A 20,494-nucleotide genomic window follows, 5' to 3' on the forward strand; every position below is an offset into this window, starting at 1 on the left:
CATGGACACCACCACCTCCGGTACCAAAGCCCCCGAAGGATTCATCACCATGTTCAACAGTCGTTTCATATTACTCGCGAGCTGCCTGTCCTTCACAAAGCCAGTTTGACCTTCTGCCCCCCCGGGCCACAATCCTCCATCCTCCCTGCCAACAACTTAGCCAATACTTTCACATCTGTGTTCAATAGTGTTATGGGTCTATACGCCTCACATTCCACCGGATCCTTCCCCGTTTTCAGGATTAACGTGATAACTGCCTGCGCCATCGTCTCCGGCAGCTCCCTCTTCTCCAGCATTCCATTAAACGCCCCCGACAGATGTGGTACACGTCCCTCGCAAATCCCTTATAAAATTCTGCCGGGTACCTGTCCAGCCCTGGGGCCTTCCCTGACTTCATACCCCTGATACTATTCAGCCCCTCCCTCAGCCCAAGGGCTCCTCCAATGCCTGCCTCTTTGCTTCCTCCACCAAACACAAGCAGATCAGCCATGATCTTATTGAATGGTGGAGAAGGCTTGAGGAGCCAATACTATTTTGTATGTTCGTCGTAAACACTCACTATTTGATAATTGAACATTTTTTTTGCTTTTCTCACACACTGACTGCTCCTGGGTCTGATATTGCATGGACCAAATGCAGAGTTAAACTGTACTACAGGACACTGCTGTATTCCCACCTTTAGAAGAGGTTTCTCAAACTACTATAGTGTGAATCTTTCGACTCCCACATGCATCACTGTATGGCCTTCCATGGTTTTTTGACTTGTACTGAGTTGAGAAACTTATTGTTCAGGCTCCTGAATCACTGAAGCTGAGTTGGATCTGCAAAGTCCATAGGACCATAGAAACCCAACAGTGCAGGAGGAGGCCATTCAGCCCATTGAGGCTGCACCACCCCCCTGAAAGACCATTCTACTTAAGCCCATAACCCCACCTATCCTTCACATCCCTGGACCTTAAAGGCAATTTATCATGGCCAATCCACCTAACTTGCGCATCTTTGGACAGTGGGAGGAAACCGAGCACCCAGAGGAAATTCGCACAGACACAGGAAGAACGTGCAAACTCCACACAGTTACCCAAAGCTGGAATTTAACCCACTGTGTCATGTGCTGCCCCACAGTCATTTCATGTTAATTTTTTATCCAAACATCATTAATAGAAGCTGGATAATCAAGCAGTCAATTGATTACCCATGTGTTTGTTGGCTTATTACTAACCTGTATGCTAATTTTTATATCTATTCTTTAATAATGAACAACTGCCTGTACTGTGCTGCCTCGGTAAAATAATTGAGCTGCTGCCAGCGGTTCCCCACCACAGCACAAGTGGAGTCTGTCATGGTTTCTTCTATTTTAAGAACTTCTAAAATATATCTAGTGTTTTCTTTCTCTGCTTCTCCAGAGTGCTGAGTTGAGGAAGCCTAATCAACAGAAACCTGAAACAAAATTTGGTAAGATGCAAACTTCAATCTTTGGCTCATCAGGTGAGTGTTAATGTGCAGTTCCTACAGGAAAGCACTTTTCTAGACTGGAAATCCCTCTGTTTTAATTGCTGAAAAAGTATGGTGTTAATTTACTTTCTGTGTCACCTGGATAAAAAGCCAGAAAATTGATGTATGTCTCTGGTCACCAAGCTAATGCTTCATTAATTGTTTTGCTTTAACTAGATAAGGTTTTTAAGCGGTCTATTGTACTAAGAAAATACAATTCACAGTTAACCTTTAAGGAATGCAACAAAAACTTTTGCAGTAAAGATGGGCAGGTTAGGTGGATTGGCCACATTAAATTGTTCCTTAATTGGAAAAATTTACATCTTTTATCATTGCAATTGTAGATTAGATTACTCATTTTAGTGTTGTACTGAAATTCACCATCTCTAATTGGTTCTTACTTTTTTAAGAAAAGGGAAGATTTTAGACTAATTGTGTGAATTGCAGCAAGTATTGTTGAAGTCAACAAAACTTCTGGAATTTTTATTCTGGAACACCCTAATCTTTCACTTAATGAATAAGTTTTAAATAAAGTGATTGTGCACTTGTATCTGATTTGTGAGATCTACTGCCCTGGTGGTTTACTGAAATAATATATCTTATTTGGATTTGTTTCTTTCCAAAGGTTTTGCCTCTAACTCTGTAAACAGCGACACATTTAGTTTCAAACCCAGTGCTGGATTAGGCAATACCACAACAACATCAGGGTTTGGAGGCTCCTCAGCACCTGCCAGTTCAACATTTGGAAACGCATCGACATTTACAGTTCCCACTTCGACATCAGCTTCAGCCTCTGGTGCGTTTGGTATTTCTGCAACCAGTTCTACTCCTGGTCCCTCTTTGTTTGGAAGTTCTGCTCCATTTGGAAGCAACTCAACGACAGCTTCTCCCGGGTTTGGGAGTTCTGCATCTGTCTGTGCACCGACATCCTCAGTATTTGGAAGCACTGTAACAACAACAGCAAATGCTTTTGGGGGCAATGTAACAACAACAGCAAATGCTTTTGGGGGCAATGTAACAACAACAACAAATGCTTTTGGGGGCAATGTAACAACAACACCAAATGCTTTTGGGGCCAATGTAACAACAACACCAAATGCTTTTGGGGCCAATGTAACAGCAACACCAAATGCTTTTGGGGCCAATGTAACAGCAACACCAAATGCTTTTGGGGCCAATGTAACAACAACACCAAATGCTTTTGGGGCCAATGTAACAACAACACCAAATGCTTTTGGGGGCAACGTAACAACAACACCAAATGCTTTTGGGGGCAATGTACCAACAACACCAAATGCTTTTGGGGGCAATGTACCAACAACACCAAATGCTTTTGGGAGCTCTGCAGTATCGGTATCTCAGCCCCAAAATATTGCTGGAAGTAATAATTCAGTCAGTGGATATGATAAGTTGTACACGCCCCGGACAGAGCTCTCAGCAGATGACCTACAAGAATTTGAAGCAAAGAAGTTCACACTAGGAAGGATCCCATTAAGACCACCGCCCATTGAACTTATGAATGTGTAAATCTGACTGACATTAAATGTGGTTGGATCGATTCGTTGCAATGATACTTCATTGAACAATATACTGAGGCAACACATTTGAGATTTCTGAATTTGTTTTAATTCTCAGTAGATGTGCTATAATTATCAGCAATAGTAGGGATTTAGCACTCCACACCACTGGAGGCTACACGTTCTCCCCGTGTGTGCGTGGGTTTCCTCCGGGTGCTCCGGTTTCCTCCCACAGTCCAAAGGTGTGCAGGTTAGTTGGATTGGCCATGCTAAATTGCCCTTAGTGTCCAAAATTGCCCTTAGTGTTGGGTGGGGTTACTGGGTTAGGGGGATGGGGTGGAGGTGTGGACTTGGGTAGGGTGCTCTTTCCAAGAGCTGGTGCAGACTCAATGGGCCGAATGGCCTCCTTCTGCACTGTAAATTCTATGATTCTAACGCTGTAATTTATTGGATGAATTATTACTTGCCGCCCTTTTTTTCCATCTGTCCTTCACGTTACCCAGTCCAAAATTCACAAATATATCAACATAGGAACATAGGAATTAGGAGCCGAAATAGGCAATTCATCCCTTCGAGCCTACTCCACCATTCAATCAGATCATGGCTGATCTCGTCATGTTGCCTAAATCGCTTTAACCTGTTTTTTATCAAAAATATATCTATCTCTTTCTTAAAAACATTTAATGACTCCGATTCCACTGCATGATATGGCAGCGAGTTCCACAAACTTCGAATTGGAAAAGTCAGAATAAACACACGTATGGGTATTTCCTTAATAGAAATATATGCTGACCAGGATAAGGTGTGCAGCCTGATACATGTTTCATTTGTACCAGTAACTGGAGGAAAAAAGAATACATTGATGATCAAGGAATGTCGGATGCTGCTGAAACCTGGAACGATAATTGCAAGATACTGAGTTTTCACTGTAAACAGAAGCAGTTTCACCTTTTATTAACTTGAAGTCAAAACTTCTCTTGAATGACCCATAGGATGGATTATTTCATCAGAACAGGAAAAATTTATATTCTGTATACTATTTTATTTAAAAGAATTCAAGCGTATAAATGCACAGAACATTTTTATTCTTAAACTGTGTACAATACCTGCTGTAATTATTCCAATAAGAATTTGCATAACATTTTACAACGATGTTTTCTTTTAAATTTCATTTATAAATATGCACATTAGGAGTGATTCCATATTTTGATGCTTCCTAGGAATACTGGATTGTGTAGTTATCCCCACAAGTGGAGGATTCCTTTATATCTATCAAAACCTAATAATCATCCATTCCTACAATCTTTGCTGTATTTTTGTTTGAGTCTTTTATAATTGTGAATTTGAAGCACATATAATTTAAATATTAATTATTGCGACTTTAATTATTGCTTGGGCATGGATTTTAGACCTATGCAGTCAGAAGGAAGAACCTTTTTCTTTTCTAGAGTAGATTAAAGCAGTATGAAAACCCTTTACACTCAGTGAATTACTGGTAATAATAAATGATTTGTAGGTATTCGTCTACAATTGTATGCAAGTAGTTTTTGCTTATTTATCTTTTAATATCTTTATATGTACAAACTGATATTTAGCAAATCAGAATAAAGTGACAAATTCTGAATTTTACAGTGCTTGTTCATACAAAAATGTGTATAAATAGAGATGGTCCAAATTATGGGTAATTTCAAGTCCGTGACCTTGAGGAGAAACACAGGGCTGTATTCTCCGCCCCACTGCGCCTCATTTCTGTTTTACCCCGCCGGCAGGATGCTCCATTTCGCCGGCTGGTTAATGGGGTTTCCTATTGTGGGGCAGCCCACGCCATCTGGACTGCCGGCAAAACGGAGAATCACGCTGGCAGAGAATTCAGCCCACAGCATTTTTCATTCCACTTAAGCTGGTAGAAAAGATCTGTAAGTATGCAGTTCACTAAGGCTGCAAATTTCCTGATTTTAATTATTCATTATGGAATTTGTTTCTCCTTTCTCTGCAAACCAAAGTATCTACCTGTGATAGCACTTCCAAGGAATTAAATATGTGCATCCTAAGTATCTCCATTCATCGACATCCTTCAGCATCTTTCCATTGAGTACTGTACTGAACTTAAAATGTGACATCCAAAAAAGAAAATGTCAGTATTTTGGCTATTTGATCAGAGCTGAAAAGCTTCAAAGTTCACTTGTCGGGGGCAAAGTGGAGGGCGGCGGATAGTGGGGTCGACCTAGGTCTATTTGGATGTCGGACATCACAGGATGGCGTAATACATTTGAATATGACAGCAGAACTCTGGTAGGACCTAATGCGCTTCTTTTATTTTGTATTGTGCTCCCTATATCACAGAATCTCGGTGTATAAGGAGGCCACTCGGCCCATTAAGTCTGCACTGGGCCTCTGAAAGGACTTGGGAGCAGCCATGATTGAAAGGTTGAAGGGCTGAATTGCCTACTGCTCCTAAGTCCTTCTTACCTAGTCCCATTCCCCTGTCTTATCCCCGTAGCCTTGCATATTGTTTCTTTTCAGACAGCAATCAAGTTCCCTTTTGAATACCTCAATCAAATGTACCTCCACTACCCTCTCAGGATGTTCATCCTACATTTCCACTCTGGGTGATTTTATATTTCCTTGCTCTTACTCCTTTTGCCAATTATTTTGAATCTGTGCCTCTAGTTCTTGATGTGTCTTGAGTGGGAACAGTTTCTCATTGTTTACCATGTCCACATCCCTAAGGATCTTGAATACCTTGATCAAGTCTCCTCTCAAGTTTTTCTTTTCTCCAAGCAAAACAGCCCAATCTCTCCAGTGTATCTTCATAGCTACAGTTCTTTATCCCTGGAATCATTCTTGTGAATCTCCTCTGCCCTCTGTCCAATGCCTTCACATCCTTTCTCTAGTATGGTGCCCTGAACTGGATGCAGTACTCTAATTGAGGCCTAACTATTTGTCTTACACAAGTTCAAATTGAACCTCTGTGCTCTCATCCACAAACCTGTATTAATAAGGCCTAAGATACTATGTACTTTATTAACTGCTCTCTCAACATGCATGGCTATCTTCAGTGACTTATGTACATGTATACCGAGGTCCCTCTTCTTGCACCTCCTCCACATTATTTATGCCAAACTGAATCACCTCGCACTTCTCTGCATTGAACTTCATCTGCCACTTGTCTGCCCAATCCACCAAGATGCCTTTGAGCTTTTGAAGTTCAAGACTATCCTCATAGCTGACAATGTTTCTAATCTTCGTATCATCTTCAAATTTTGAAATCAAAGTCTACGTCATATATCAGGAAAAGCAAGGGCCCCAACACTGATCCTGGGTGAGCATTACTACAAATCTCCCTCCAATCTGGAATACTACTATTTATCACCACTCTGTTTTCTGTCACTTAACCAATTTCTTATCCAAGTGCCTACTTGCCCTTTATTCCGTCAGCTAGAACTTTGCTCACATGTCTGTTATGTGGCAATGTGTCAAAAGCCTTTTGAAATCCGTGTACACCACATCAACAGTGTTGCCCTTATCAACCTTCTCTGCTGCCTCAAAAAACTCCAAGTTTGTTAAACATGATTTTCCCTTAATTAATTCACGTTGGCTTTCCTTAATTATTCTACACTTGTCTAAGTGACTATTGATTTTGTCCTGAAATATAGTTTCCAAAGGTTTCCCTACCACTGAAGTCAAACTGACTGGTCTGTAGTTGCCAGCTTTATTCTTGAACCCCTTTTTGAATAAGGGTGTGACATTCACAATTCTTCAGTCCTCTGGCACCACTTCGATCCCTCAGTACTGGATGCATCTCATTCAGTGCTGGTACCTTATCATTTTTAAGTACAGATACCCTTTCTAACACTTCCTCCTTCTCAATTAAGAATTATTTCAGTAAACCAGTAATTTCGCCTCTCACCTCGGCCTGGGTAGCATCTTCCTTTGAAAAGACCGATGCAAATTACTCGTTTAATATCTCTGCCATTTCTCCTGCCTCCTTGTGCAAGGCCCCTTTTAATCCCTAATTGGCCCTACTCTTTTACCACCCTTTTAAATGCTAATAGAAAACCTTGGGATTCCCTTTATATTAGCTGTCAGCATCATTTCATGCCCTCTTCTTGCTTTTTCGCTTTCCTCTGGTCCTTTTATACTCCGCCTGATACTCCATTGTATTTTTACCTGACATCTGTTGTATGTGCATGTCTTCCTTTTCACCTTCAGCTCTTATCTCCTGTCATCCAGGGTGCTCTGGATTTATTTGTCCTACCTTTTCCTTTCAAGAGAATATATCTTGACATTGCATGCATTACTTTTTCTTGAAAGTGGCCCATTATTCAACCACCATCTTTTCTGCCAACATTTGATAACCACTCACTCGACTCAGATGCATTCTCATCCCATCGAAGTTGGCTTTCCCCCAATTATTTATCCTGATCTGGATTGTTCCTTGACCGCTTCCATGGACAACCTAAATCTTATGATACAATGGTCACCATCTCCTAAATGTTAACTCACTGATATTTGATCCACTTAGGCCAACTCGTTCCCAAAACCAGATCCAACATTCTGCTGCAGAACATTACTTTGAACACATTCCAGGAACTCTTACCTCTTGTCCTTTTGCACGATTCCTTTCCAAATCGATATTTGGATACTCGAAATTCCCCCATTATAATTACTCTAGAATTCTTGCCTTTCTCTGTAATGTCTTTGCAAATTTGTTTCTCTTCCACAAGTTGGTGGTCTATTTACACTAGTCAATGTTGTTGCACCATTCTGAATCATTACGTCTACCTAGAGAGATTGTCCTTGGCCCCTCTGGAACAGAACACATTTTAGTCAAGTTATAATCTGACCAGAGCACTTTATCCTGCGATTGGTGATCCATTTGGTCAGCTTATACAGCTCAGTATGTGTTCTGTTTATTACTGTTGCACACTGAATTTATTCAGCAGAGTCTACTCACTAGGTGGAATTAGAACCAAAGTGAGCATTTAGTGCTATACTTTGTATCATGTGCTTTAAAAAAGATTGTGTATGTATGTGGTGTAACTTTAAGCAAGAAAAGTTTGAGGTTCGAAGCGAGTGGCTTGTTTAAAGGGCTGAAATTTATAGCATGCAAGGAAATCAGCTGCCATCTACCTATAACATCAATGTGTTTGGCTGCATGTGAGAAACCTCAAGTGAAGCAGGTTGCCAATTTAAATAAGTTAAAAGGCAATTCGCTGTTTTTACTTGACCTTTAAAATTTAACTTTTGAGTGCATGGGTTTCCTGGAACTCAGTGAAAGTAAGGGAAGAGGACTGGGAATTGAGGGAACTGAACAAATGGCACACAGAAAAATCTTGTAAGAACTCCGATCTCACAGCTGCTTCATTGAATAAGTGAAAGACCTTTGCTCACAGGAATTGCTCTGTGATTGTGCTTTCACTGTCTTGGAGGTGATTTCAGTATCTCAAAGATTATTCCTACTGCTTTGGAGTTCTGTATGCCCAATGTGCACTGCCCATCATGTCAAACATCAGTTCAGGAAGGGTTCAACTTATGCAACTTTATCTTGGCCCACAACAGCCTTATCGACCTGTTTTACAGGAGAGCATGGATGAGCATAAGAGGTGCAATTTTCAGAAGGTGGGTACCCCTCCCCAATACAGGGTTTAGAGGCAGAGGATTGGGTTCCTGGACATGGTTGAGCATCAGTGTCTCGGGTGGTTCAGTGTATCACTGACATTTGGGGCATCCTGGAAGATTTCCTGTCAAGTTGACATGCTGGGCAGGCATTGTCAAAGTTACTACCATCCCTAATCTCTTGCTCCTTCTAGCGATCTGCAGATAATAATTAAAAGGATCTTATAACTGACTGCCCACATATACATCTCAGCAAGGCTTTCTTCTCACAGGCCATGTTTGCTAGGACCAAGAAATATGTGCACTTTGCAACTGGTGAGGCCAGTCTGAACGAGAAACTCTGGCTGGCAACCCACAATCCATTTGTCTAAAGGAAGGTTTGTGGGGATGGGGGGGTGACATCCTAATCAATGTGCAAAGTCACTATAGAATCCCAATCGCTTAACACTTATTGGCACCAGCCTCACAGTGGCCCATTCATGATCATAAAGATAAATTAGATCTTACAAGCATTAGAGATTTAGAAGAACCGGATGTCTTCCCGTAACAACCCGTCTTCCTAAACCCAATGGTAGTTGGTTGTTGAATATACTTACCCAAAGAAAGTTTCTGCACCTTATTCAGCTCCTTATGCAGCTCAGCTGCAGAATTCTGCTGCAGTTCCTTCTGGTATCAGAAGGAGAAGTATAAATCATGGGCTGAATTCTCCATTCTGGAGACTAAGTGTTGACGCCTTCGTGAAAACGGTGGAGTTTACGATGGCGTGATCCGGTCCACAGGTGAAGCTATTCACCTGCAAAGGGGCTAGCACGGGGATATCGGGAAACTCAACACGCTGTTAACGGACCGGAGGCCGATTCGCCGGTTCCGTGATTGACGCGACGCCGCGGCTGCACAAAGACCATTCTCCTCTTCACATGCTCAAGCATCGCAGCCAACAGGGCCGCAAGGAGGGCAGCGCTGCAATTCTGGAAAGCCAAACTAGACCCCTGCCCCTTGACTCTGTGGATGAGAGGAGGCTGATACTCTACCCCGGGCTGGGATGGAGGTCAGCAGGCGCCATCCTTCGCCGAGCTTGGACAGAGGTGGGAGCCGCCGTCGGGTGGTGGCCCGGACTGGAGACCAGTGCAAAAAAAAAACTGCACAACCTCCTCCGGGCAGCCAGGGTGAGTACCTAGCGCTGTGCCCCTGGCACTAACCCCTCCTATCCCACACACACATGTGGCCCCGACCCACCCCCAGGGGGACGGTCGGAGCCACATGGCTGCACCCATGCCAGCCGCAATGGCCAGGTGCCCTGGCCTTTAATGCCAACAGATACCCAATCCCTGGGCTGTATGCGTCGGGCTGTCTAACACTGTTGCTGTTTGTGGTTTCCCCCGCTGGACAAGGCTGTGCACAACCGCCGGGAACGGGAGAAGACCGGAGGGGGACCACCAGACCTGCGTCCCCTCACTGCCCGAGCAGAGGGCACTGGACATTGTCGGTGGGCTCCGAGGAGAGAGGTTGCCGACGCAGAGGCCGCACCAGGGGCGCACCACAAAATGAGAACCCTCCTGCCTGGTTGCAGATCCCCATGACGAATGTGCGCCCACACCAACCCCCGTCACCCCACACCAGAACCTCCCTCACCCCACACCCCAACCCCCCCTCACCCCTGCACCCCAGCCCTCACCATCTCACGCCTCACCCCCGTCTGGCTGTCTAACCATACATGCCGTCTTGAAAAATGATTGTGCCTTACAGGACCAGCCGGGGATGGGCCCAGCCCATCCGGGCTCCCCGCCCCCAGTGAGTGCCAGGGCTGGTGCCCCCCAGACAGCTGAGCACCGATGGAGCAGCCGGAACACCAGCCCTCTGCCTGAGACAACCCAGGAGACTCCAGAGTTTGGGTTAGAGGAGGACACTGACTTTCCGTCACAGCTGTCTCCAACACCCTCCACCATCTCAGAGACTATCACCTCGGTTGGGCAAATTAGTGAAGAGGCTTCTGGGACACTCACTGGTGCGCACACACAGTCGTTCCGGTACAGTAGGTGGAGGTAGGAACAGCCGAGGGGTTGCGACGGTTGGAGGGCAGGCCGGCTCCAGCAACCAGCTGCCGCCCAGACGGGTCTCGGGCTCCTGGAAGATCCAGCCCCACCCACAGTGGAGATGCAGTCACAGACACAGGGACTAGAGGAGGAGATGACGTCTTGGCTTCCAGCACCTGCAGAAGCAAGTGGAGGAGTCCATCCGCACACAGGAGCAGGGGATGGTGCCGGTCATGCATGTGACCCAGGCCAAAACCGCATGTGTGACGTCCGCGGTGGAGGCAATGGGGGCGACGGTGTCGGCATGGGTCAAAGAGTGCAAGGCCTGGGGCATTCTGTGCAGGCCGGGGCCGAGGCTCAGGACAGGCTGCCCACACAGGCAACCATGTGCCTAAGCCACCTGGTTGACCCAGTCACCGCAGGCCATTGCTGAGAGCATTGGCGGCATTGCCCAGGTGCTGGCTGGCGTCGTACAGACACAGACGGAGGTGTTCCAGTCCCAGAGTGAGGTGGCCCATTCCCTGTGTTCTATTGCCACTAACGTTCAGGCCCTTGTCGATACCAGAGCGGGCATCCAGGACTGGCAGCGCCAGGTGTCGGGGGGCCTCTGGGGATCGCTCAACTCGTCCCCCTGACCTATGGAGAAGCCCAGGGGCCATCGGGCACCCTGATGGAGGAGGGGGTGCTGGGGCCCCTGCCGGTGACTCCTGCAGGGGAGGTCCCGGCACACCGCAGCACCTCGGAACCCCCCCCCCCCCCCCTCCTGTCGCTGGTGCATTAGGTGGGCAGCAGGCAGAACAGGGCGGCGCCTGAGGGCCAGCCGGGCCCATCCAGGCCGGGCCGCCCCAGGAGACGTGCGCCAATGGGGACCCTAGTCACAGGGCAGGGGTCTCAGCAGTCCACCTCCACTCCTGCTGTACCGTCTGGGGAACCACCTAGGTGTTGTGTTAGGGCCCGTAAGGCCAGAAAGTTAGAGACCAGTTAAGTTGGCACGGGTGCAGTGCACCGTTTAGTTATGGGGCTAGGGCACAGACGATATTTTGTTCAAAATAAACAAATGTTCACACCGTTGATACCTGCCTCTGTGCTCTGTCTGATGGGTGTGCGGGTGGGGCGGTCAGTGATTGCCACTGCGAGTGAGGGGTGGTGGACGAGTGAGGCCCAGTGGGTGAACCGTGCAGCCCCCCCTCGCCCGACTATCCCCATCACTCCGTCCCCAGCGATTCGACTGGGCCATGTGATGGACAGGCCAGCTTGCATGCAGGGATCACCCAGGTAGAAGGTGCTACTGTTGGTATGAGTCAGACATTGTCTAGCGATGTGGAGCACAGAGCAAGCTGTCATCATCCTCCATCCCAAGGACCAGACCCACGGTCACCGCCAACCCAGTGCCCCCAGCTCATTGTGCCGCAAGTATATATAATGGAGGGGAGTGTGCATGCAGGTGGTTTGGTGGTGTGGGAGGTCAGGGTGTTCGGTGGTGAGGGGGTGTGGTATTGTGGTGTCTGTGCCTCTGCGCAGCAACCCCCCTTCCCCCTAGTTGGTGAAAGGTGTGTCGATTAATGTGTCCCGTGCTCGCTGGCTTTGCCGGTCACGCAGTGCAGCCTCCCGTGCCTTGCCAGCCTCCATTTCCCGCCCATTGTCCCTCTCCCCCTCTTCCTCCTCCTCATCTGACGAGGCATGCCCTTGTTCCTCATCCTCCTCCAGCACGTTGCCCTTCTGCTGGGCTATATTGTGGAAGACGCAGCAGACCACAACGCTGCGGCCGACCCTCTTTGCGTCGTACTGGAGGGCCCCTCCAGAGTGGTCCAGGCACCTGAAGCGCATCTTCAGCACCCGAAGCACCTCTCGACCACACCCTTGGGCATCGTTGTATCTGGTCTCCACGTCCGTCTACGGCCTGTTATCCGCCGGTGGCTGCAGTGTGACATGCACCCCATCGATTACCCCCTGGACCCGGGGCATCCCGGCGATGGCGCTGAAGCCCGCTGCCCAGGCATCCTGGTGGGCACGGTCCACTGGGTACTGGATGTACTGGTCCGCAAGGGCATACAGGGTGTCCGTAACGGCGCTGATGCACCTGTGTGCCGATACCTGTGAAATGCCTCTCGGCGACTGGAAAGACCCCGTCGTATAGAAGTTCAGGGCGACCATCACCTTAATGAACACCGAGAGCGGGTGTTCTCCCCCATTCCCACGTGGTGCCAGGTGTGCCATCATGTGGGAGATGAGTCTGACTGCCTCCCTCCTCATCCGCAGTCTACTCCTGCACGCCTGGTCCGGGAGTTCCTCATCCGGTGCCTCCTTGGCACCACCTCCTCCTCCTCAGCCTGTCGGGCAGCCGGCTCTCCAGCCTAAGCGACTGGCACCTGCCCCTCTGCGGTCTGCTCCTCTACTGCAGCCTCCGCCACCTCTCTGAGCCTCCCCCGCTGACGCTGCCACAGGGCTGCATGCAGGACAGTGGCCGCCGCCATGGCTGCCAACATCGCTGGATGCTGACCAAACATTATTTTCTGCAGTGGGTGAGGGGAAAATATGTTATCATGGCGCAAACACCCATGCACAACCAGGTACCACGGGCTACATGGTGGCCCCGGTTGCCACCGTGCGCCCCAGCCACGCATACCCCCCCCCCCCCATCCCGGCCCCGTAGGTGCCCCTAGTCCTGGCGCCCATTTGATGGCACTGCCCTCAAAGCTTTGACAGAGTCATCAGACTCGAAACGTTAGCTCTTTTCTCTCCCTACAGATGCTGCCAGACCTGCTGAGATTTTCCAGCATTTTCTCTTTCATTTCAGATTCCAGCATCCGCAGTAATTTGCTTTTAAGAAGTCATGTTAATTTGTGCTGACACTCTCACCAGCTGAGAAAGCAGGCAATCATGAAGGAAATAGCACAGATTAGGGACAATAAAGGCAGACTGGTAGCAAAGCTGGAAAAGGTCAACAATATGTTTGAGGCCTTCTACCGGGGATTGTAACCTCACCTCCTTGACCATCCACCCTCCCGAGGGGGACTTGAAGATGAGGTAATTCCTCGATGGACTGGACATACCAGTCATGGGGAAGGATAAGAAATGGGGGCTGGAAGCACCATTATAATTGGGAGAAGTCTGTGTCATGACCATCACAGCACATACATACATACACACAATGATGGACAGGTCAACGGACCAATCAACACACACAACACGACAGCCAATCACGGACAAGAGCATACACAGTACAAAGCAGGGAACACGACACTTCCTGGGCACTCGAGCAGGAGAGAGCTCAGGGCACAGACCTCATTGCCAGCCACTCAGAGGTTCACCATGTGCTGAATATCAGAGTTTACTATGTTTATAGTTCAATGAAATAAAACTGCATTGTACCATACGCAATCGTGTTGGTTCGTCTGTGTGTCAGAGTAATCAACACTTCATGATACCAGGAGTGAATTGACACCTACCCACAAATCTGCCATCCTGCGCCATGGACACCGTCAACACACCGCAGCCGCTGAAAGTCGCTGGGAACCTTGGCGATAATTGGAAGCTATTCAAGCAGCGCTTCCAGCTCTTTCTGGAAGCCAACGAAAGAGGGAGCGCCTCGGACACCAGAAAGATCGCCATCCTCCTCACCACCGCAGGGCAGCACGCCATCCATATCTATAACTCCCTGGTGTTCGCGGAAGGTGAGGACAAATCCAAATACGAGACGGTCCTTCTTAAGCTCGACCAACACTTCAACATCGAGGTCAACAAAAGCTTCGATAGATATGTCTTCCAGCAGCGCCTGCAAGGTAAGGATGAGCTTGTTCAGTCATTCCTTACCCATCTCCGCATCCTCGCGCAGTCCTGCGGTTACGACACCACCTTAGACTCCATGATTCGGGACCAGATCGTTTTTGGGGTCGCCTCGGGCACCCTACGCCAGGAGCTTTCAAAAATAAAAGGCCTCACCTTAACCTCCGCAATCAAAGCCTGTGTCCTGCACGAAAACGCGACTAGCCGCTATGCACAATTTCAGGCGACCGAATTGGCGCGGCGGGGGTCTTACGCGGCCGGATCGGCGAGCCAGGTGCCCCACGACGCCGAACGAGTCCAGGCGATCAAGTTCCTCCCGGCCCGCGGCCCGGACGACGTCGGCCATTTCGCTCGCTTTTCGAGGCCTCCCGCGCTTGTGTGCGCCAAAACCTACGGCAACACTGAGGGACGTGATGCGCAGGCGCACCCGATACAAGACCGAACTGCGCATGCGCAGTGGCGCAACGAACATCATGATGTCACGACGTGCGGCAACTGTGGAGCTGCACATTTAAAGCGGCAATGTCCCGCAAGAACCCGACAATGCCTACGCTGTGGCAAGGTGGGCCACTACGCTGCTTACTGTCGAGCAGCTCAACCTGTCAATCTTCCACAACTCCGACAACCTCGCAGGGACGTGCGGACCATTCAGCCTCCCCATTACGAATCTTGCCCAGACGACATCCAGACACTGACACAGATGACCGAGACGCCTTCCGTGTTGCAGTCATTGATGGGAACCGAGTTAACACGGTCAATCTGGGTGATGAATGATGTGCCACCCTGACGGTCAACCGATCACCGATAACGTTCCGCCTGGACACTGGTGCCTCCGCCAACCTCATAGCATGGTCAGCCTTCTATGCCATGAAGGTCAGATCACCAATTCGGCAGTCCATGTGCAGGATGGTCGACTACAACGGGAACGTTATCCCGGCTATGGGATCTTGCCAGCTCCAGGTGACACACACGGCCACACTCTCATTCGAGATAGTCGGGTCATCGAAGGACTCCCTGCTGGGCGCACAGGCATGCAAGGCTCTCCACCTCGTGCAACGAGTCCACTCTCTCTCCAGACGGAACGTCTGACTTCCCGGATGCAGAGTTTAACGCACAGCTCCAATCGCTCCTCGCCCACAACCAGGAGGCATTCGAGGGCATGGGAACACTGCCATACACCTATAGAATTTGGCTCAAACCAGACGCCACCCCGGTCATTCACGCACCTCGCAGGGTCCCTGCGCCACTCAAAGACCGCCTCAAGCAGCAGCTGCATGATCTCCAGGACCAAGGGGTCCTATCCTGGGTCTCCGCCCACGCCATGGGTCAGCTCCATGGTGTGTGTCAAGAAGCCCTCCGGCTAGCTCCGGATCTGTATTGACTCAGAAGACCTCCATAACAATATTATGAGGGATTATTACCCCATACCCAAGTGGGAAGAGATCACGAGTGAAATGGCCTAGGCGAAAATATTTACAAAACTGGATGCCTCTAAGGGCTTTTGGCAGATCCAACTGGATCCGTCCAGCCGAAAGCTGTGCACTTTCAACACCCCTTTCGGCAGGTTCTGCTACAACCGAATGCCATTTGGCACCATCTCGGCATCCGAGGTCTTTCATAGGATCATGGAGCAGATGATGGAAGGCATCGAAGAGGTGCACGTCTACGTGGATGACATCATCATCTGGTCCACCACACCACAGGAGCACATCTATCGTCTCCAACGCGTCTTTGCACGCATACGTGAAAACGTCCTGCGCCTCAACCGAGCCAAGTGTTCTTTCGGCCAAACCGAGCTGAAGTTCCTGGGAGACCACATTTCCCGGTCAGGGGTCCATCCGGATGCAGACAAGGTGAGCGCCCTCACAGCCATGCCGCAGCCGGCAGACAAGAAAGCAGTACTACGCTTCCTAGGCATGGTCAACTCCCTGGGGAAGTTCATTCCCAACCTTGCCTCCCACACGACAGCTCTGCGCAACCTCGTCAAAAAGTCCACCGAGTTCCAGTGGCAGCACACACACCAGCAGGAATGGGAGGAGCTCAAACTCAAGCTCACCACTGCACCAGTACTGGCGTTTTTCGACACGTCTCGTGCCACTAAAATCTCGACTGATGCCAGTCAGTCCGGCATTGGGGCAGTGCTCCTGCAGCGGGATGACACTGCGTCATGGGCCCCGGTCGCCTATGCCTCACGGGCTATGTCCCCCACAGAGCAGCGCTACGCGCAGATCGAAAAGGAGTGCCTGGGTTGCTAACCAGTTTAGACAAGTTCCATGATTATGTGTATGGTCTTCCCCGGTTCACTGTTGAAACTGACCACCGCCCCCTGGTCAGCATCATAAACAAGGACCTGAACGAGATGACCCCTCGCCTCCAGCGCATCCTACTTAAACTCAGGAGGTATGACTGGGTCTACACCCCAGGGAAGGACCTTATCATTGCGGATGCCCTATCGAGCAGTGAGCACGCCGCCAGATTCGGAAGGGTTCGTATGTCAGGTCGAGGCGCAGGTGGCCTTCACATCGGCAAATCTGCCAGCTGACAACTCCAGTCTGGCCCGTATTCGCCGAGAGACTGCGGCCGACCCCCTTCTACAACGTGTGATGCGCCACATGACAAGGGTGGCTCAAAGGGCAGTGCCCGCAGTTCTACAATGTCCGAGACGACTTGGCCATCATTGATGGTGTCCTTCTGAAGCTGGACCGGATTGTGATTCCACACAGCATACACAAGCTAGTTCTCGACCAACTGCACAAAGGCCATCTGGGGGTCGAGAAGTGCAGAAGGAGGACCCGAGAGGCGGTATACTGGCCGGGCATCAGTGACGATATTGCCAATATGGTGCCCAACCTGCCAAAGGTTTCAGCCGGCGCAACCTCCTGAAACGCTTCTGCCGCATGAGCTGGTGACGTCCCCATGGGCAAAGGTGGGTGTGGCCCTCTTTCACGCGCTCGGCAGGGACTATGTCATCGTTGTTAACTACTTCTCCAACTACCCAGAGGTCATACGCCTGCACGATTTGACGTCGTCCGCTGTCATAAGGGCCTGCAAAGATACCTTCGCTCGCCACGGCATTCCGATGACTGTCATGTCGGACAATAGGCTCTGTTTCGCCAGCCAGGAATGGTCATCGTTTGCTGTCTCGTATGGCTTCACACACGTGACGTCTAGCCCTCTGCACCCCCAGTCCAACAGAAAGGCGGAGAAGGGCGTTCACATTGTCAAGCGGCTCCTCTGTAAGGCTGCTGCTGCCAGAGCAGATTTCTGCCTCGCCCTGCTGGCCAATGCGCGGCCCCACTAGCCACTGGTCTCTCACCAGCCCAGCTGCTGATGGGTCGCGCCCTCAGGACTACTGTACCTTCCATTCTGGCGCCCACGATCGACCATGCTCCGGTACTGCACAGGATGCAACTGCAGCGCGGTCGCCAGAAGAGGTCATATGACACACGGGCAACTGATCTTCCCGCCCTGGCCCCTGGAGACGACGTCCGCATCCACCTACCAGAAGGTGGCTGGTCAGCACCTGCCGAAGTTCTCCGATGCGTGGCTCCTCGCTCGTTCCTGGTTCGCATGCCTGATGGATCTGTTCGTCGGCGCAATCGCCGGGCTCTTCGCCTACTTCCACGCTCGCTACGAGACCTTTCACCGACACCGTGCCCTCCTGTTGTTCCAAATTTTGACTTCGTGGAGCTGCCTGCTACCATGCCCCTTCCGTCGTCACCCGTGGCCAGGCCCGTTCCTCAGCCGGTGGTTCCAGACCTACCCTTGAGGCGGTCAACCCGAATTCGTCGCCCACCTACTAGACTGGACTTATGAGACTGTTTATACATTGAACTCATGCAACCACTTTGTTAATATGTTTATGTTCTTATCGTTACAGGAATTCGCTTTATCGTTCAACGTTTCCCCGTTCTTTGTTCATGGTACAACCTCATTGTTATGTCACACCCGACATCGGCCCTTGTATATAGTTAAACCCCATGTACATGCTGTAAATATTGCACACACACACATTTAGCTACACTCAGTACACATCTCTATTTATAACCACGTAGGCACATAATCCTGTAAAAAAGGGGGGATGTCATGATATTCAGGTGAACATCACAGCACATACATACACACATAATAATGGACAGATCAACGGACCAATCAACACACACAACACGACAGCCAATCACGGACAAGAGCATACACAGTACAAAGCAGGGAACACGACACTTCCTGGGAACTTGAGCAGGAGAGAGCTCAGGGCACAGACCTCATTGCCAGCCACTCAGAGGTTCACCATGTGCTGAATACCAGAGTTTACTATGTTTATAGTTCAATTAAATAAAACTGCGTTGTACCATACGCAATCGTGTTGGTTCGTCTGTGTGTCAGAGTACCCAACACTTCAGTCTGGGTGGCATGTGGCGCAGTGGTTAGCACTGGGACTGCGGCGCTGAGGACCCGGATTCAGATCCTGGCCCTGGGTCACTGTCCGTGTGGAGTTTGCACATTCTCCCCGTGTCTGTGTGGGTTTCACCCCCACAACCCAAAGATGTGCAGGTTAGGTGGATTGGCCTCGCTAAATTGCCCCTTAATTGGAAAAAAAAATAATTGGGTACTCTAAAATTTAAAAAAGAAATAATTGGGAGAAGTCATGGAGAGCATCAATTCCATGCAGCTGGGGAAGGTACCGGGACCAGATGGTTTCCCCAGCAGATTCTATAATAAATTTGCGATGGCACTGGCCCCGCAGCTGCGTGAGATGTTCACAGAAACTAGCAAGGGGCGGCCTGCCTCCAACGCTAGCCTCAATCTCGCTGATACCCAACAAAGACAAAGACCCTACCCAATGTGGGTGCTACAGACCCATCTCACTGCTCGATGTAGACGCGAAAATCCTGGCTAAAATCCTGGCTATGCTGCTGGTGAACTGTGCACCAGACTGAGGCCCAGACTGGCTAGTTAAGGGTGGGCAGCTAATATCAAACATCAGGGGCGGGATTCTCCGACCCCCCGCCGGGTCGGAGAATCACCGGGGGGGGCGGCGTGAATCCCACCCCCGCTGGCTGCCGAATTCTCCGACGCCGGGTATTTGGCGGGGGCGGGAATCGCACCGCGCCGGTTGGGGGCCGTTAGCAACGGCCTCCCCGGCGATTCTCCGGCCCGCGATGGGCCGAGTGGCCACCCGCACAGATCCCGACGGCGTAATATACACCAGGTACTTAACGGCGGGACCTGGCTCCGCGGGCGGCCTCAGGGGTGCGCGGGGGATCTGGCCCCGGGGGGTGCCCCCATGGTGGCCTGGCCCCGATCGGGGCCCACCGATCCGCGGGCGGGCCTGTGCTGTGGGGGCACTCTATTCCACCGCGCCGACCGGTGTAACGTTCCGCGATGGCCGGCGCGGAGATGAACGCCCCCTGCGCATGCGCTGGGTTGACGCCCGAGGGCCCGCCCCGCCGGTTCGCGGAGAATCCCGCCCCAGGTGCCTGCTAAACGTGATAATGACCCCATCTGGGAAGAGAACACCAGAGCTGATCATCTCCCTCAACGCAGAAAAGGCCTTCGACAGAGTCAAGTGGAAGTACTTCGTAGAGATACTGGAGCGGTTCGGTTTGGAACAGGGTTCACTGCATGCGTGAAACTTCTGTACTGCACTCCCATGGTGAGCGTGTGGGCTAACACCACCAGCTCTAAGTACTTCCAGCTGCACAGAGGCACAAGGCAGGGATGCCCACTGTCCCCTCTACTGTTCGCCCTGGCGATCAAGCCACTAGTGATTGCACTCAGAGTGGTGAAAAACTGAAAGGGGATCCGGAGGGGAGACAGAGAGCACAGAGTCTCACTCTATGTGATGACATGCCCCTCTATGCCGCAGACCCCTAAAGCAGCATGGAAGGGATCATGGTGCTCCTGAAAGAGTTTGGAGCCTTCTCAGGCTACAAACTCAACCTGAGCAAAAGTGAAATCTTCCCGGTGAACCCGGAAGGGAAAGGGGCAGAAGTGGAGGGACAGCTGTTCAAGCAAGCCTGAAGTAAACTCCGCTACCTGGGGATCCAA

At 50.0% G+C, this 20,494-nt stretch overlaps 1 protein-coding gene across 3 annotated transcripts in view; it reads left to right on the plus strand.

The window, feature by feature from the left end:
• The window catches only part of LOC140425208 (uncharacterized), a 57,284-nt gene extending 52,647 nt beyond the window's left edge, over positions 1–4,637 (plus strand). For 2 of the 3 annotated variants that reach the window (XM_072509236.1, XM_072509238.1), the window contains exons 6-7: positions 1,404–1,485; positions 2,117–4,637. In XM_072509236.1, the coding sequence (XP_072365337.1) occupies positions 1,404–1,485; positions 2,117–3,018 (984 nt within the window). In that variant the 3' untranslated portion in view covers positions 3,019–4,637. The remainder of the gene's footprint in view (positions 1–1,403; positions 1,486–2,116) is intronic. The other variant, XM_072509237.1, reaches the window with a different exon arrangement.
• The last annotated feature ends 15,857 nt before the right edge of the window (positions 4,638–20,494 follow it).

The sequence above is a fragment of the Scyliorhinus torazame genome, chromosome 6 (genome assembly GCF_047496885.1).
Source record: "Scyliorhinus torazame isolate Kashiwa2021f chromosome 6, sScyTor2.1, whole genome shotgun sequence".
In the NCBI taxonomy this organism is placed as follows: Eukaryota; Metazoa; Chordata; class Chondrichthyes; order Carcharhiniformes; family Scyliorhinidae; genus Scyliorhinus; species Scyliorhinus torazame.